Source organism: Hoplias malabaricus, chromosome 1 (genome assembly GCF_029633855.1).
Source record: "Hoplias malabaricus isolate fHopMal1 chromosome 1, fHopMal1.hap1, whole genome shotgun sequence".
Classification (NCBI taxonomy): Eukaryota; Metazoa; Chordata; class Actinopteri; order Characiformes; family Erythrinidae; genus Hoplias; species Hoplias malabaricus.
The window spans coordinates 68011894-68029835 of NC_089800.1; the positions used below are offsets into that span (position 1 = coordinate 68011894).

The window sequence follows — 17942 nt, forward strand, 5'->3', positions numbered from 1 at the left end:
GTAACTAATTAATATAATAATTATAATGATCTAGAATTTTTATTTTTAAATCAACTCTAGGTTAGAACAGGCACTTTTTGTGTTCATTTTCTTTTCCCCCTGTCCCCCTATTGTTTAAAGCATCTGCTCCAAATTCAATCTGTGAAGAGCATTTAACTTACAAACAAACACCCATTCGTAAATTCCTCAGCCTCCTCACTGACACCCCCCCCCCCCCTTGGCTGAGTGGGCTTGTCTGGGCTCTTCAAGGATGAAAGTAAACGTGATCTGAAACCAGCTCTGCTTCAGAGATTTAGTTACTTAATTACAGACAAGCTACTGAGGGAAGAAACTATCAGTTAAATCCAGCCAATATTCCCTCAGTGAAAAAGAGAGATAGAGAGAGATGGCCATCGCGAGGAGTGAGAAAATTCTCTGGAACTGAGAAAGCTGCATGAACACTACATACATATCAGAAGAGTTCATCCTTGATAGACATGCCAGAGAGAAATCTTTCACAGCTTGACGCAAGCTGCAGCATGCCACTGGTTTTCTTTTCTGATCCTGACCACTTTGCCAAATGATCCACAAATTGAGCCAATGCACATAACTGCAATATCTTTTTAGCCTGTACATTTTTAAAATAAAATGACCTGTGAAACCTGATGTCATTCTAAATCACTATTGAAACACAACACAGACCAAACGCAATAAAATATACGAAAAGTTTATTGAAGCCATTTACAAAAGTGTGAATAGCACATCCCCCCCCCCAACACACTTTAGTACTTTTAACGTGTTTTTGTAAATGAAACAGTGGGTCTGAGGTGTATTCTATACAAAGAAACTCATGAGCCAGCGTTTAGGCTTTCCTCAGGATGAAAAGTCCTGCATAATTATTGCCACAAAAAAGCAAACTGCTCTGAAACTGATTGAGATCATTTAGAACAAGCAGATCCATTTAGTTAACATCTTTAGGTTTTGCAGCCACCCAGTGTCTAAGTTATTTATTTACGTCTAGCTCCAGGGTTTTACCACATACTGCTTCGCTACATAGTTCTGCATTATTATTATTTTTTCCCCCATAGCTCTTACAGTTTTCCTGCTAAGTATGAAAGACCGCTAGTGAATTGCAGCAGAAAATTGTGTGAATATGACGCATGCGCTGTGTGAGCTGCCCGGCTATGTATTAAAGCCCCAGCTTCAGAGTGTGTGAGCCTAGGCACGTATTAAGGCCGGGTCTGGGTTGCCAGTTTGGGTACCTCCATACTTTATTTCAGTCTTTTGTTAGGAAAAGCGTCATTCTGGCAAATTATATTTACTTTTGTTTAGAAAAATGCATTTTGCCAAGGTGGGATGTTTAATTAACATGCATTAGCGCCAATAATCTTGAAGATAAGATATGAAATGTATCTTCATAAATGCTTTTAAAGTAAATCTATATAAATTTAGATCATTTCTTAAATACGTTTTATATGAGAATCCAAATGCGTCTCTATGTGTTGTTAAAATGGTGATGACAGGAATCTAAATTTTAGGAAATGAAAAATACTAAGACAATTTCGACTGCCATGTTTTTGCAACACCTACAGAATGAGGCCTAGCATTGTTTTGCTGAAATAACCATAGACTTCTCAGGACTTCTCCATTTTTTCAGTGTACAAAAGAACTCATACTTTACGGAACATAATATCATGAAATGTTACAGATTATCTTGAGGAATATCAGTATTTAAGGTTTAAGGTCAAAACTAGTACTGCTTGGCCATACATGTCAGGCCCTGATATCCAAACCTGCCATCCATTGAAAACATTTGAGGTATTATTTAATAAAAAAATTGACAAAAGAGACATTGAATTATTGAGCACCTGAAATCCAAATCAAGCAAGATAAGGAAAACATTTAACTTTCAAAACTAAATAGTTGGTGTCCTCAGTTCTCAAACTCTTACAGTATTGTTAAAAGAAAAGGTAATGAGGCATAGTAAACATGCCCTTTCCCAGTTTGTGTGATACATGTTGCTGGGAACAAATTAAAAAAAGGCAAATATGTTTTGAAAACAAATTTTCAGTTTTAACATTTAATATGTTGATTTCAGTCAGTAAATACAGAGTTTACATAATTTGCGCATAGTTGCATTATGTTTTTTATTTACATTGTGCACAGCCTCAACGTTCTTGGAAAATGCATTGTGCCATTATTATAAACATTGTGGCAGCACTGTAAACCAATATGAATTACAACATTTACATATCAAGACTTTCTGAATGACTTTGTTGACATCTTAGCGTTTTAAACGACACAAATGTGTGGAAATTCCCCTTCAAGAGAGTTTTGGCGGATTTAATCCGTGCAATCTGGCAACCATCGCAGAGTTGTGGGAGCCGAAGAAGTTCCTGAGGCAGATAAAGGCTGCAAACTCAGACACAAGCCAAACAAGCCACGCATCAGTTCACCAGAAAGCTCAGCAGGAGGAACATCAGCTGGACACAGACTCTCAGAAGACACTGGGAACAAAACTGTCTACAAAAGGTGAGCATTTATTCATCAAACAGAAACAATGTTTCAGACACACGGGGGTCCCGCTGCATTGGTGCGGCATCCTGAATCCCAGTGGGTTTCCTCTCCGCCGATTTTTCCAGAATGCAACTGCCGCTGTTGACATATCAAATAAGGAACATCAATGAAGCACGCAAAGAATTGTTTTTTTCTTATGTTTGCTTGAAAATAACGGTTTTTACAGAAGCCGTAAGTGAGGATAATTGTTGTTGGACACATTGTTGAAGACTGTTGTCAGTATTCATTGCTGGAAGAAAACTCCTCCAGAAATATTCTGCTGTTTGAATCTCTATGTTAGCACCTACCGTTTATTTTTCTCTAGTGCTGAACACCTCATAGAACAGTGAGAGTGGCTTATTCTGCTTCTGTATGTAAAGAGTAGTACCTCAGTAGAACTATTATCACGTGTTCAGTTACGTATATGTAATTTTTTTAGTAATTACTATTAAACATTGTGTATCTATTATAGATGATCTAGTACCTACTGTGATATAAATAGTAACTGTTATGAATGATGAATTGTAATAAAATATTGTTACATCAAAGTAACTCTAGAAAAGTCCAGTGCCTCCTATAACTAAGTACTGTTTCTATAGCAGTACAGTTTCATCTGAATGTACATCCAGTGTCTCTCAGATTAGGAGCTTTAATAACAAAGATGTAATAATATTAAAGTATGAACTTATTAAGAAATTTTAATGCCATTAGCGTTCCCCTTAGGAATATGGAGTAATTGGAAATGGGAATTCTGCATTGGTGCTTTAACGTGTAAACTATGCATGGTGTGTATGTGTGTGTGTGTGTGTGTGTGTGTGTGAGTGTGAGGAGGGTGTGGGGGGGTGTTCGAACACGTGGCAGTGCTCCTCTGCTCCTCCTCTTCACGTCCTCTGCCTCCATGCTCCAGCTTCACATCCTCACGAGCGCACAGCTGGCCAGATGCAGCCCCTCACGTCCCACATAGGAAGTCTGGCAATTTTCACAAGAAAAAATCTAGAAGTCCAAGATTCTGGCAGAATGTTGGAGTAACCTCTGAAGAAGGAATGATAATAATGCTACTGATAATGTACAAATAATATAAATAAAAGATATATTCTATGAAAAGCTAATTGCTTTAGAATGATAAGAACACCAATAAGAAAAGTATTTAAAAAATAAGAAATGACTTTATAAAAATGTACGCGGTGCAGTGTAACACGTAGCCTAAGGTGTAAAAAATGGAATAAAAAATGAATAAAAAAACTCTAACATATTTTAACTCTTTTTGACTTAAATTCAGGACCATTATTCAGTTTCACTGAGGTATATTCAGTAAACATTGCAAATGATTTAGTTTCTGAATTATTGTGAATATAGTAAAGTGTTAAGTCTGTGAGTTATTAAGGCTGTTACTAAAGAAATGTTTATCTGAAGTTTTGCTGTTGCTACCCACCAAACACATACCTGCTGACGTCAGGGTTCTGAGTACTCAGTACGTAGCTAATGGAAGGAATTGTTTGGCAAAAAAGTGAAATGTGTACATTTTTAGCCATTATCTCAAGTGTAGTAGATGTTTAGTAACAAATTTGTTTTCTTTACATGTTTAATTGAGCTACAGAACTAAACCTAGCAAGTGGTAGAAACAAAAATATTTGCCTAGCTAAAAACAGCAGTAGCAGACTGGCTGAAGAGGCAAGGTTAGGCAAAACGTTCATGTAAGGGACATTAGCCTTCAGCTCCAGTTCTAGCTCCAGTTCTAAAGTAAACACCGTAAAAGTTATTCCTTTAAATACAACAACAAAATGTGCAGAGGTTGAGTGTTTGAGAGAAGTGTATTTTTGTTTGAAATATGATATGTATTTTGGTGTTAAAGGAACAATAGGTACTATTTTTGCCTTACAATCATTCATTGTCAGTAACCGCTTATCCAGTTCATGGTCATGGTGTGTCCGGAGCCTACCCGAAATCACTGGGCGCAAGGCGGGAACATACCCTAGAGGGGGCGCCAATCTTTCGCAGGGTGACACACACTGGCAGTCACCTGGAGTGGGATTCAAACCTGGAGCTGTGTGAAAGGGACACTACCTGCTGCACCATCGTGCTTCCCTTGCCTTAAAAGTACAGCTTTAAAATAATTTTCTGATGCTCCACTGATCTGTAATAGGAAAATGTCTGGGCACAGCACTGCAGAAACTGAACTATTCAGTTTTTGAAAGAGGGTAGGAATTTGGTTATGGGTGAACACTGGCAAGTCAATGATGTTTGGCTTTTTAGTGCAATACGGAATGTCCAATAACAGTACTCATAATTTTTGAGTTATTTTTAAATGTGACATTACAGATGCTATTTGTATATCCTGGATATATTAGACCTGTAGACTTCTATGAACCTGATTTATGAATTACCTACTCACCCAGTCATGTTACATAGTCTGAAGATTCTCCACCAGGGGGTGCCATTTGACTTTTGATATTAGTAAATTTAGGAACTTCATAAAAGTAGGGTTTCATATCTGTGAGCTGGACACACTCACAAAGACATTTACGTCCAGCTAACTGGCTGCATGTTCACCATGGCTGTCCAGGGACTGCAGCGGTCAACTGAGTGTGGATGTTATTATTCTTGTTGTGACCAAGATGTAATAAGTTGTAAAGCTGCAAAATTAAAATATAAAACTAAATTTAACATTTGTTCCCTACAAATGTTCAAAACACCTAATAATGAAAACACAGATGGTGAATACATCTGGTGTGACCCCTCTAGTACCTCTGTGTGTGTGTGTGTGTGTATTAAGACATTTGCTAAAGCATTCTTTCTTTCCTGCCCCCACTCTGCCTGAGGGGTTTTATAGGTGTTGTGTTTATACAGTCAGGCTTCTCTCTCTCTCTCTCTCTCTCTCTCTCTCTCTGTCCCCCTCTCTTTCACACACACACAAACACTGTGTTTGTTCTCCCACACATATTGAAATCTCGTTTCCAGGCAAATTCACACACTTTTGCATAAATACTCGGATATTCATTATACTAGTCAAACACACACACACACACACACACACACACCACACACACATACAATTTAGACATGGCTTTGCTCCATTGATGCGTCTTTGTTTGTGTGTGTGTGAGAGAGAGACTGTTTCTATTTGAATCTGTATAATTTGGAGGAATTCACTAAAACTTTATAATACAGTTCTGTACTTTTTGCAAACGACTGAAATTTTCTGGATTGGCAAATTTGACAATGTCTCACTCATCTTTCTCTCAAATTTTTTCTCTCTTTTTCTCTCTTTTCTCTCTCTTTCTTTCACTCTCAAGATGGCGCTGGGTTGGTTGGTGTTGAGTTTGTTTGTCCAAACTCTTTATGCACATGTTGATTTCTTCACTTCTATTGGTGAGTCTCTCTTTATTGTTTTAAGTTTTTTTCCCCATTGTATAATATTGGAAACTATGTATTACACTCAGTGTGTTACACGACAATGTAGTTTTTAGTCTTTGATTTTTACTTAATGTCAACATGAATATTTAAAACACAACACATTTTTCCCTTCCACACTATGACAATTTTTACTTGATTATTTGAAATTTCTTTAAGCACTGTGGAAAAATGAATGCATTCTTTTGTTTAATTTGTGTTTTTTAATCACAAAACTCTATTTAACTTGTTACTGGAGGGAGAAGATGGTGTAATTGGACTGTTATTTGACCTCTGACCTCTATAACCCTTTAGGCCAAATGACTGACCTGCTGTACACTGAGAAAGACCTGGTGACATCTTTGAAAGATTACATCAGAGCAGAAGAGAACAAACTGCAGCAGGTTAAACAGTATGTATAGACACACACACACACACACACACATATATATATATATATCCATCCATCCATTATCTGTAACCGCTTATCCAATTGTAGGGTCGCGGGGGGTCCAGAGCCTACCTGGAATCATTGGGCGCAAGGCGGGAATACACCCTGGAGGGGACGCCAGTCCTTCACAGGGCAACACACACACACACACACACATTCACTCACACCTACGGACACTTTCGAGTCGCCAATCCACCTGCAACGTGTGTTTTTGGACTGTGGGAGGAAACCGGAGCACCCGGAGGAAACCCACGCAGACACGGGGAGAACACACCAACTCCTCACAGACAGTCACCCGGAGTGGGAATCGAACCCACAACCTCCAGGCCCCATACATCTCTGTTTTTCTTTCACAGTCATACATCCAAATATTGTGCTCTCTTATTCTTTCTGTACACTGTCTGCACTTTAAATGATTTGCCAAATCAGATACAGGCAGAATAAATATCGATGCACTTACAAGTGTTTTATTCAAATAAAAATATTAATTGCTACATTTTATTTTCTTGTATTGTATCTTACACTGTGTGTGTGTGTGTGTGTGTGTGTTTGTAAGATGGGCAGAGAAGTTGGATTCTTTGACCTCAACAGCAGTGCAGGATCCTGAGGGCTTCCTGGGGCACCCGGTCAATGCCTTCAAACTGATGAAGAGACTCAACACAGAGTGGGCAGACCTTGAGAATCTGGTGCTCAAAGATACCACTGATGGTAAGTGTGTGTGTGTGTGTGTGTGTATGTGTGTGCATGTGTTGCTTCTTTTAATTTTACCAAAAACACTTACAAATATTGGGACATCTTCTAAATGTCTTGGGCTTGGGAATATTTTAAAGACTGTTGTTAACATGGTTCATCACTGCATCAATTCATGCAACCTGACGCTTTATTGCAGAGAAATCAATATGTCGGTTTTATGCAGAACCTCTGTACCGTGTTCTTTGAGCCCAATAGGTAGTGGTGTTGTCAGATGCTTCCTCTTTTCTGCATTGTTTTTGAGAACAATAGAAGGCAAGTTAGGTGTGCCAGAAAAATAAACACACAGTCCAGACCTGTCTCCTATTGCACATAGTGACAATGAGAATCAGACAACAGAGAACGCAAAATGCTGAGCAGCAAAATCTTGTATCAAGAAAGAAAGGGCAAAAAATCCACTTGCAAAACTGCAACAATTTGTATCCTCATTTCCCAGATGCTTAAAAAGTATAATTAAAAGGTAAAGGGTACTGTAACACAGTCTCAACATTTGTCTCAACATTTTTGAGTTTCTTGCAGTCATTTAGTTCTAAATTTGGTTTGTAAGTTATGTTCACAATGTTTAATGAAAACAGGAACTTTATCGCTATCTTTATCTCTGCACAGGATTTATCTCTAATCTGACAGTGCAGAGGCAGTTCTTCCCCACAGAGGAGGATCAGACTGGAGCAGCTAAAGCTCTGCTCAGACTTCAGGACACATACAATCTGGCAACTAACACAATCTCTGTAGGAGATCTTCCTGGTGAGTGTATTGTACAGTTAAGGACAGTAAGCAGTATTTTAAGACATATTCAAATCAAAACTTTGAATACGCAGTGCTGTGTTTAAACGTTGGTTGTGAAATATCACTCTGTGTGTGACCTTGCTCAGGTGTTGTCCATAAGAGCCCCATGACGGTGGAAGACTGTTTTGAGTTGGGGAAAATAGCCTACTCTGAAGCGGATTATTACCACACAGAACTCTGGATGACACAGGCTCTGAAACAGCTGGATGATGGAGAGGAATCCTCCACAGACAAAGTTACCGTTATGGACTACCTCAGTTATGCCATCTACCAGCAGGGAGAGATTGACCGAGCCCTGGAACTCACAAAGAGGATGCTGAAACTGGGTAAGAGAACTGCTTATTTCTTAGATGAACCAGTTGACTCTTAACATTCACCTAAATGCCAGTGTTACTTGTACACTACTTAATAATATCTGGACAACAGATTTGGGTAGAGGGAGCATCTGGTTACCGTCTGTGTTCATAAACCTATAGTGGACTTATTAGTGAGCGGAAGTTCAAAGAGTTTAGTGAGTAAAGAAACGCATTTAACCATGTACTGAGATTGTTTTCATTATTCCAACCTGCACACGGAATTGTACTGTGATTGTTATTGTGTGCTTTTCAGATCCTACTCATCAGCGGGCCAACAGCAACCTGAAGTATTTTGAGTTCCAACTGGAGAAGCAGAGAAAAGCAGAGGAAGAAGCAGGAAAGGAGGAAGGGAAAGAGGGAGAGAAGAAAAAGGTGGACAAACGAGATGTACAGATGAAGCGTTCTAAAGACCCACTGCCTGAGAGGAAGAGATATGAGCAGCTGTGCCGTGGAGAGGGAATCAAAATGGTGAGGAAGCACGCTGTCTCTGCGTCTGTGTTTCTCTTGGTCATTCTCTCATTCTGGGACATCTCTTGGGTCATGGTAGCCAATTTTGCTGTTTGAATTTGAACATTTATGGCATTTAGCAGATGCTCTTAACCAGAGCGTCTTAAAAATTACTTTACGTTTAGTTACAGAATGAGAAAATTATTGACGTGAAAGTATCTGTCCTCGAGCAGAATCAAACTGGTTCATTAAAAAATAAAACTCTCTCACATAGTACTGTGCAAACGTTTTAGGCACCAGAGATTATGAGACTTAAAAAGCTTTTTATCTGAGCAGTAAATGTTTATTTGCTAAAAAACAAACAACAAATAACACCCAACATTTGAATAAAACCAAATAACATTATTCCAGCGAGTGTGATACTCTGTGTGTGAATGTGTTGGTTTAAGTTTTTTCCAAATCTTTCCTCGTCGAGTCCGTATTATTTGAAGTTATCATCCAATACCTAGTTTTAGTTATTTAGTTTTAAAATAATGATTTTAAATAATGTGTGCTGTTGATTTAACAAATTCATGCGATCAAGGAGAATCTGAACAAAACATTGCTCTTCAAACTCACTCACACCCACTACTTTATAGAAAAAAAATTATCTTATTTTTCTTATTTGTTTTATATAATATTTTTTTGCATTTACTGTGATAATATAGAACTTTATACAAGCACCACACTGACTGAGAATGCATTAGTTTAAATATATATCATTATCTTAGGTGCCTGAGACTTCTGCACAGTACTGTATATATTATAAATAATATTTTGAATAGCGGTGGCCATCTGTAATTCTTTTCTATTATTCTCTTTTACTGTTTTTTTTTATTTTATCTTTTATCACTTGAAATATTGCCTCACTCCTGGCATTTTGTCTTTTCTCTGCCTTCGCCTGTAGACCCGTCGCAGACAGAGTCGTCTGTTCTGCCGTTATCATAACAACAGGAGCAACCCTCGCTTGTTATTGGCTCCTATAAAGGAGGAGGACGAGTGGGACCGCCCCCGTATTGTCCGTTACCACGACATCATCTCTGACCTCGAGATTAGCAAAGTGAAAGAGCTCGCTAAGCCCAGGGTGAGTGCTGCTCTGTATTTGGTCTCTGGTTGTAACATGATGCTTTTTTTGGCTCATTGGGGATTTAGTGTGGGTGTGTTTTGGTGTTTTCAATATAATTTCATTTTTATAGCTTTTGTTTTGGGACAACCTTATTGTGGGAAATACCTGACTGGTCACATATCTATTTTCATTTCATTTGTGTAAGTAAACCTGTCTGAAACATGCTCCCATCGCTAAATGTAACCAGAGCTCTGATTTCCAGATTACCTCATCTGCAATGCAAGACCTATAATATTTGGATTAACTTTCCTGCTAGTCAGTAATTTTCAGGTGTCATATTAGGGATTTTCTGCTACCACAATTAGAACTTCAGGAACAGAATACAATGCATATAATTACTTTAAGACATAGTTAGGAGTCCAGTTTACTCTGTTTGTTGAGATAAAAATGTAACTGGTTAACAATCACCGACAGCCTTCTTCACAGAATGTGTTTGATGTCATTAATAGCTGGAGTGCCACTTTAAAAAGGGGATTTTATTATTAGCAAAGCTGAATCAGGAATCAAAGCTAAACTCTGTTCTGAAGTGTGGTTAGAGCTGAAGAGCATTTACTCCATCATTGCTTTCATGGTTTTTAAAACATATTTGACCCAGATGCAAAAATAATACAATAAAAACCTGATACGGCTTGTAAGATTTATTTTTAATTTAATTTAATTTAATTTTTTTTTCAAAAACAACTTCCAAACACTCAGATATAAAGTATCTGTCACACCACAAAAAAACAAAAGAAAAAATGTTGTGTAAAACAATTTAGATTTATTTAACAGTAGTCACACATCACTGAGTTATCTGTGAGTGGCACACAGTGTAGAGTGTTAACTCCTTTCTGGCTCCGTAGCTGCGGAGGGCCACCATCTCTAACCCCATCACAGGTGTGTTGGAGACAGCCTCCTACAGGATCAGCAAGAGGTAAGAACTCAGAGCCAGAGCAGCTGCAGAGGAGCCATAGAGCCTTAAACCCATACAGGAGCTACTAAACTCCACAGCATAAACACATATCACAGCACTTTCTAATAAAGTGGCCTAAGATAATAATAATAAATAAATGGAACATGAGAGTACAGCATCCTCGAAGATGCCATATTCCAAACGTCTTTAAATAGTGAAAAACATTGCTAAGAAAATGTGATATTGCTGAGGAGTAATGGGCCCTGGCTTGGCAGCTTGGAAGTTTTATCCGACAGTGGTGGATAAGAATTGAAGGAAAAATGAAAGAACATGGTGTTCTTTACTTTCTTCTTCAGCAGTTTTAGCTTTGACTGTGGCTTTACAGGGAGCAGCGGGCAAATGGTCAGATTACGCTTAGCAAATGCTCTAGACTGCATTAAAAGGCCCATATATTATATTTTTATATATTTTTCTGTGGCTCCAGAAACCAAAATGGTGCTAATTACATAGCAGAAATTTCACGTGGCTAACTTCCAAAACCTTTTTATTTTTTGAGACTGAAATAAATAAGTCAACTCTGTTTCCAGAAGCATGTTTAATACGTTAATAAATGTATTGATTGAGGCTAAACTGATATAGGTGAATCTACTGAATGTACATAATATGGGCCCTTTAAGTTAAGGAAATGCTTAAATATCTGAATGAAATTACATTCAAAATCTGTGTCCCTGTTTAACTACTAGTCACCATTTAGCATTATAACTTTTACTGACCTTCTCTTTCTCTGTCTGTCTCTTTCTCTTCTTCCCCTGTCCCTCTTTGTATGTGTGTCTCTACTGTTTTTCTTCTCATGTCATCCTCTTTCTTTCTCTCTGTCTCCCTGTCTCTCTGTCTCTCTCTCTTTCTCTCTCTGTCTCTCTCTCCTTGTTTTTCTCTCTCTGGGTATAGCTAAGGCGCGCCACAGTGCATGACCCCATTACAGGAAAACTCACCACTGCTCAATACAGAGTCTCCAAGAGGTAAGGGGTCAAACACTGTCAGAGCTTAGATACATCAGAGGATCCACAGAGGATTGAGAATAGGTTCCACAAGGTGGTTTTAAGTTGTAAATGTTCAAACCATTCGCAACTGTAGTCAAGATCTTTTTATTTTTATAGCTGGATGTATCAAACTGCCTGAAAATGTTTTAAGTTCCTATGTGGACATTTTATATTTATGCTGGATGTTTTGTGGGTCAACAATTATTTATTGTTTGTTTGTTTGTTTGTTATGGATCAACTAATTGTTCTTATTTTCACAAAATATTAGTGTGATATAGTTAAGGAAACCTACGGGGATTTTTTTAACATATATTTTGAAAGTTCATCCAGATTCAGCATGGTTTGTGAAGTCCAGGTTAATGTGCTGAAATATCACATTCTATATGGTATTAAAAACCAAGCCCTTTAGTTGCACTGTACGAATCACCACTATCGTAGATTTACACCAGATGTTAACACTCTCTGATAGGTTTGTCAGGGGGGAAAATTCTTCCTGGCTACTCTTTGCCGTTCTGTTTTTTTCCAATTATTTCCCTCTGACTCATACATTGTCACTGTCCAGTTGAAAACATGCACTTCTATTTTTATGGAACAAAGCAGCTGTCCTTCACGTTGTGTGAAAATAATCAATGAACCAATAGAAATGCTCCAAATTTACTTGGGATTATAATTTTTTACAATTAACTTCCATTAAAATTTAAGTAGGTTTATTTCCTTCTCCTGTAAAGTTAATTTTTTGGGAAATAGTTGTTTATAATTGAACAGTAAATACATGAATCCTAAGATTTGGTCTCAGCCTACAGTAATGTCCCCAAGGACAATAAATCACATTGTCGAAATTGTCCAAATGCTGTCTCTGTCTACACACCAAAATATCCTTTAATGAAAATATACATAGAAGGCCCAGTCATACTGCCGCCCACGCTAGAGTGGTTTAACTCACCATGGTCATTACTTGTGTGTGTGTGTGTGTTTGTGTGTGGAAATTGGAAAACTGGGTGGGGTCATTTTAGCCATGTATTCTACCATTGTGGCATTCTTTCATGTGGTTTTTTTTTTTTGTAAGGTTTTATACTTGTTTAATTATTTTTTTTCATACGGAATATGTGAGCACCCGCACATGTAAAAAACAATGATTTAGGTCCAACACTTAAATTCTAATCGCTGGTAAAGTACTGGGCACCCCTGTGTAAAAAACAGTGTTACACATGATGAGTGTTACACATTGAGAGAATAATCAAATATAAAATGTAGGCCTTCCAAAATTAAGGCACACGTTAATTATTACATGTTGTTCAAAACGACCCCTTACTTTGACTCAAGTTTGAAAACAATGAAACAATGTTATTTGAGGGGTGGGTGCCCAAATGTTTACACATGGCCTGCATGGAGAAAATGAAGAGTGTGGAGAGAAGCAGTGAAGATAGAGTGAATAAGAGAGAAATTTTAGGGAGTGAATGACACAGGACAGAGTGCAGATACAGACAGAGAAATAACAGAAGGTTCAGATCATGAAGTTTGTGGGGATAGTACAGATGAAGGGATCTGATTGGTCGGCCAGAGATATGAATTCGGGAACACATCCAATAAAAACTTGTGCTTCATCAGGGCAGATCTGGCCTCTCGACTCCAGCATAGCTGACATTCCAGCATCATAAGCAGCCTTTATATAGCAGAGGCTTGAGTGTTTACTGCTGCGTTTGAGTGTTATGCGCCAAAAAACTGGCTGTATGTACTATTGACATTTACTAGACGAGTTTTTTCATTTCTATGAATGATAAAGTGGCAAATGGATTTTTTTTGCCAGACACTCTCCCAAAATGTCTTACTACAGTTTTCAGATATTAACATTCATTTCATATTTAAGCTTGAGACGCATGTTTTGTTTCTTACAACATGACCTTTTGTGTACTCAAATTACCCCCTTTTCATAAAATAAGTCTGTCTCTGTTGAGCACATTAGAGAGAAAATTAAAGGGAAAAGACAGAGCTAACTACATGTACTTTCTTCTCTTTTTCTTCGATTCTTTCTGTCCTTTCTTCTTTTAACTCCTCTCTTTAGATGCATTCTCACACTTTTCCACAGTCCGGCTTTTATCACCTTGGTTTGCAGTAAATCTCCCATAGTAAAGATGGGCAATATGATTCACCTTTTAAAATTCTTCTTAGTTAGCCTTGAATTAAAAATAGAGTGTATCAAAAACATACGTGTGATAAAACAGTGGCAAACATTGTTTAAGTCAGACTGAATTGTTATTACAGTGAGTCAATTTGTTTGTTTATTTTTTTACTATTAAACTATTATGCTTCTAGATTTTGCACAGGATAATGTGTCTAACATTTATATTGTCTGCTTGCTACTGAATCCAAGATATAACTTGGATATATGTGTGGCTCAGTCAGTTACAGTGGCAAATCTCAATGATCTGATTGGTTGCTCTTTAGTTCATTAGTAATAATTACGTGTGTGTCAGTGGTGTGTCTATATACTGATGATTAAAACATCAGCTACTCCCAAATTAAAACACTTTCTCACCTCCCTGGCTATTACTGATTGTTTGTAGCACCAACACCAGACAATATTCTTATTATTTAAATCTATAAAAGAAATATATGAAAATTTACAGAAACTGTAGTAATGACTTTGAAATTCTTCTTTGAAATCAAGTCGGGAGATTTAGGAATCAAGGTGTAAAGGTCTGAAACAAGATCTCTTGCATGTGGTGTGATTTATAACACTGTGAATATTACACTGAAATATTCCAGAGTGACTAACAACATGATGGAACTTATTACAGTCTAATAGTAGCATAATAGCATTTCTAAATCGAGTATATTTTCATTTTACTGCATGCTTTGTTTTAAGTCCTGACTTGACCCCTCTCTCTTTCTCTTAGTGCTTGGCTGACGGCTTATGAAGACCCAGTGGTTGCTCGGATAAATCAGAGGATCGAGGATGTCACAGGCTTGGAGATGGACACAGCAGAGGAGCTGCAGGTGAGGGGCAGAGCTGATGCACACAGTTGGATATGGCATAATTTAAGGATAGGGGTGTTAAGAGTTTCTTGCTTAATGTAGGTATGAAAAATTGCTGAAAAGGTGCATTTGTTTCTTTTAAGGTCGCAAATTATGGCGTTGGAGGACAATATGAGCCTCATTTTGATTTTGGAAGGGTGAGTGCACATCTGCTTGTTTATGTATACGGAGAATCTCATGTTCGCTCATTTTGACCATTTATAAAAGATAACCTTTTAAAAATCTAAAAATAATAATATGAAACCCCCCCAGCTGTGTACAATGATAATAGTGAATAAAATGTTTAGTTTTCAGTAAAAACAAATGAGAATACATTACACTAAATTACTCTGTAGTTTATTATTAGAAATTATAAAGTGTTTATATAGTTCTTTGTGTGTCTGTGTGGGATATGTGTTTATTTATTTGTCTCTGTGTGTGATTGATTGCTCCTGTCTGTAGAAAGATGAGCCGGATGCTTTTAAAGAGTTGGGCACAGGAAACAGAATTGCCACCTGGCTCTTCTATGTGAGTTATTTCACACGTCTGTTCCCTATCTGTCCATCTTTATTCTTTTATTCCATCTCTCATCTCATGTGAAGTGTGTGATTATGGGCCAGCTTTTGGTTACATGGCATGGTCATTTTTCTCAGGGGACATTTTATCTTTATACTTTAACAGATTTGGCCTATGTATTTGAATATTACGTCTGAAGTGGTCTTTAAATTTATGCACAATGTAAATGTGAACTTCACCAGAAACGAAGCTGGTGTATACCAACTGAGATAATGGCGTTCTTGAGTAAAATACGTTTTTGTTTGTTATAAACCACATGATCTAAATTTAACTGAACAATATCTGCACTGCAGATGAGTGACGTAGCAGCAGGGGGCGCTACAGTGTTCACAGATGTTGGAGCGGCAGTGTGGCCCAAAAAGGTAAGAGTCAACTTTGGAAGACATCCATAAATCTGGACGTAGCTATAAGGCCAAGATAATGTAAGATTTCTTTCGGACATAATATTGTATGTGTGTGTTTGTGTTATTTTGCAGGGAACAGCAGTATTCTGGTACAATATGTTTGCTAGTGGAGAGGGTGACTACAGCACGAGACACGCGGCCTGTCCGGTACTCGTGGGCAACAAATGGGGTGAGCATGGTTTCTGACTGTATAGGACATACCTATGTTACCTATAACAATGAAAAGATCACAAATTAAAAACATACAAATGGACACCAGTAGTTCCACATTTTAAATCATGAATCTAACCCTACAATTTTATTACACTGCAAAACATGCAATTAAGCTGGACTGATTCTGTTTATCATAAAAGTGGTGCATATCACTCTTTAGCCTTAAATAGGACACAATGTAAACTAATTAATCAAATGTGATCTAATTAAACCTTTCTATCGAGAGGAACTTGGGTTTGCAACTGTTTTCTTTAATTCATAATGTTTCTCTGCCTCTCCTTTCAGTATCAAATAAATGGGTCCATGAGAGGGGTCAGGAGTTCAGACGACCTTGCGGCCTCAGCGAGAAGGAATGATGAACGGAAATCACTCCCTCGTCCTCTGTCCCTCTTCCTTCATCCCTTTTCCTTCAAAGCCCCTTTGGGTGCCGCTTAGCTGGACACTTGCCGTTGACCATCTCCCCCACATTCTGTGTCTCTGCTGGACGTGAAGTCTGGGCTCTCTCACTGTTCTGAGACTGATCATGGATATGTGGCAATCCAGTCAACTGACTTAAAAGTGATAGTTTAAAAAAAAATTCAAATGGATAAAAGTGTGTAGCAGCTATGCTAAGGCCTGGATTTTGTCTGTACTTTTGTCTTTTTTTAATAGATAAATTTATGTCAGACATAATCAATTGAAACTGAGATTACTTAAGCGGTTTAAGCCTCCAATGTGCTTTTATTATTTTTGTTTTTTGGTAGATATAAACCTCGATTATTTGTATCTACATTAACCTAGGAATTCTTGTACAAATGAGAGAAATACACTCCCTTCACCAAATCTCTGCTGGCTGTTAATGGAAATAATATACATTTGATTTTTAGCTGAAGAATCGCTTTAAGTAATTTCAGGTGATTTCAGATCCACTGTGGGCTTTACAACAAGGAAGTTGCCATCAGTCGGTCCTAAGCACAATGTTCAGTGTTGAGCAACACATACAAACACATGTCTACATGCCAAAAAATGCCTGAACCTTTTAGTTTAAATCTATTCAAGTATAATATAACCACTGAAACACCCCGACACTCCATATTAAGCATAATGGAGGAGAGAAAGAGAGAGAAACATGAGCAAGAGGCATGAGAGAAGAGAATAAAGTCTTTACTGTTACCATTCGTCTGACCAAAGGAATCATTCTGCATAAAGTAACTCTCACCCAAGGAATATTGTTATGAGCTTTGGAACAAATGCAACACATTTTTTTATTTATCAACCGAGGTCAAAAAAACGTTTTTGTGCTTTTGTGTGTATGGAATTATGTTTTTGAGTGTGTGATGTTTTCTACGGAAATAAAAATAATGTGCCATTCAGTCTTTATCTTTTTCCTAGTCCTTATTCTGACGTTTTTTATTATTATTATTTTTTAAAGGTTCACATTCTATGGAGGCAGAGAAAGCCTAAATTATAATGTGAGGAGAACCATTCTTCGCGTTTGTGATATTTCGGACAGTTAGTGCAGAACTATTGAATAATTAGTGAAATTCATATTTAATAAGGGGTTGAAAAAACCTCTAATGATCAACACTAGGAAGAGAGAGACAGAGAGGAGAGAGACAGCAGGTGAGAGATACAAAGAGAGAGACAAAAATAGAAGGAGGGGAAGAGAAAGGCAGGAAGAGAGAAGAAGACAGGGACAAAAATGGAGAGTGATAGAGGGAGGCAGACAAAGTGACAGACCGGCAAAGAATTGTGATGAGGAAAAGAGGGTGAGACAAATTTAGTGTGAAAAACAGGCAGAAAACTGGGTGAAAGGCAGACAGCTGGAGAAAGAAAGAGGGGTAAAACCTGCAGAAAAAGTGAAAGACAGGCATAGAGTGGTAGTGACACAGGAAGACAGTGAGAGACAAGCAGGGAGAGGGGGAGAGACAGGCAGAGAGGTT

The 17942-nt window shown here is 37.8% G+C and overlaps 1 protein-coding gene across 3 annotated transcripts; it reads left to right on the forward strand.

Moving 5' to 3' along the window:
• Nucleotides 1-2404: 2404 nt before the first annotated feature.
• p4ha1b (prolyl 4-hydroxylase, alpha polypeptide I b) lies at nucleotides 2405-17361 on the forward strand. Of its 3 annotated transcripts, XM_066671875.1 has the most exons (16): nucleotides 2405-2511; nucleotides 5829-5904; nucleotides 6241-6337; nucleotides 6933-7084; nucleotides 7733-7870; nucleotides 7999-8238; nucleotides 8522-8736; nucleotides 9662-9838; nucleotides 10723-10793; nucleotides 11726-11791; nucleotides 14710-14809; nucleotides 14932-14985; nucleotides 15290-15355; nucleotides 15697-15765; nucleotides 15880-15976; nucleotides 16306-17361. In XM_066671875.1, the coding sequence occupies exons 2-16, from the start codon at nucleotides 5829-5831 to the stop codon at nucleotides 16374-16376; spliced, it is 1689 nt and encodes a 562-aa protein (XP_066527972.1). In that variant the 5' UTR covers nucleotides 2405-2511; the 3' UTR covers nucleotides 16377-17361. The 3 variants fall into 3 exon arrangements, with proteins under 3 accessions (XP_066527972.1, XP_066527954.1, XP_066527963.1); XM_066671857.1 differs by lacking the exon at nucleotides 11726-11791; XM_066671866.1 differs by lacking the exon at nucleotides 10723-10793 and having other exon boundaries at nucleotides 11721-11791.
• Nucleotides 17362-17942: the final 581 nt, after the last annotated feature.

Bases quoted from the DNA above. Each gene is read 5' to 3' on its own strand.
- p4ha1b (XM_066671875.1), top strand. From the start codon at position 5,829: ATGGCGCTGGGTTGGTTGGTGTTGAGTTTGTTTGTCCAAACTCTTTAT. The intron at 7,085-7,732 runs GTAAGTGTGTGT...ATCTCTGCACAG, and splicing joins GCTCAAAGATACCACTGATG to GATTTATCTCTAATCTGACA. The intron at 9,839-10,722 runs GTGAGTGCTGCT...CTGGCTCCGTAG, and splicing joins AAGAGCTCGCTAAGCCCAGG to CTGCGGAGGGCCACCATCTC.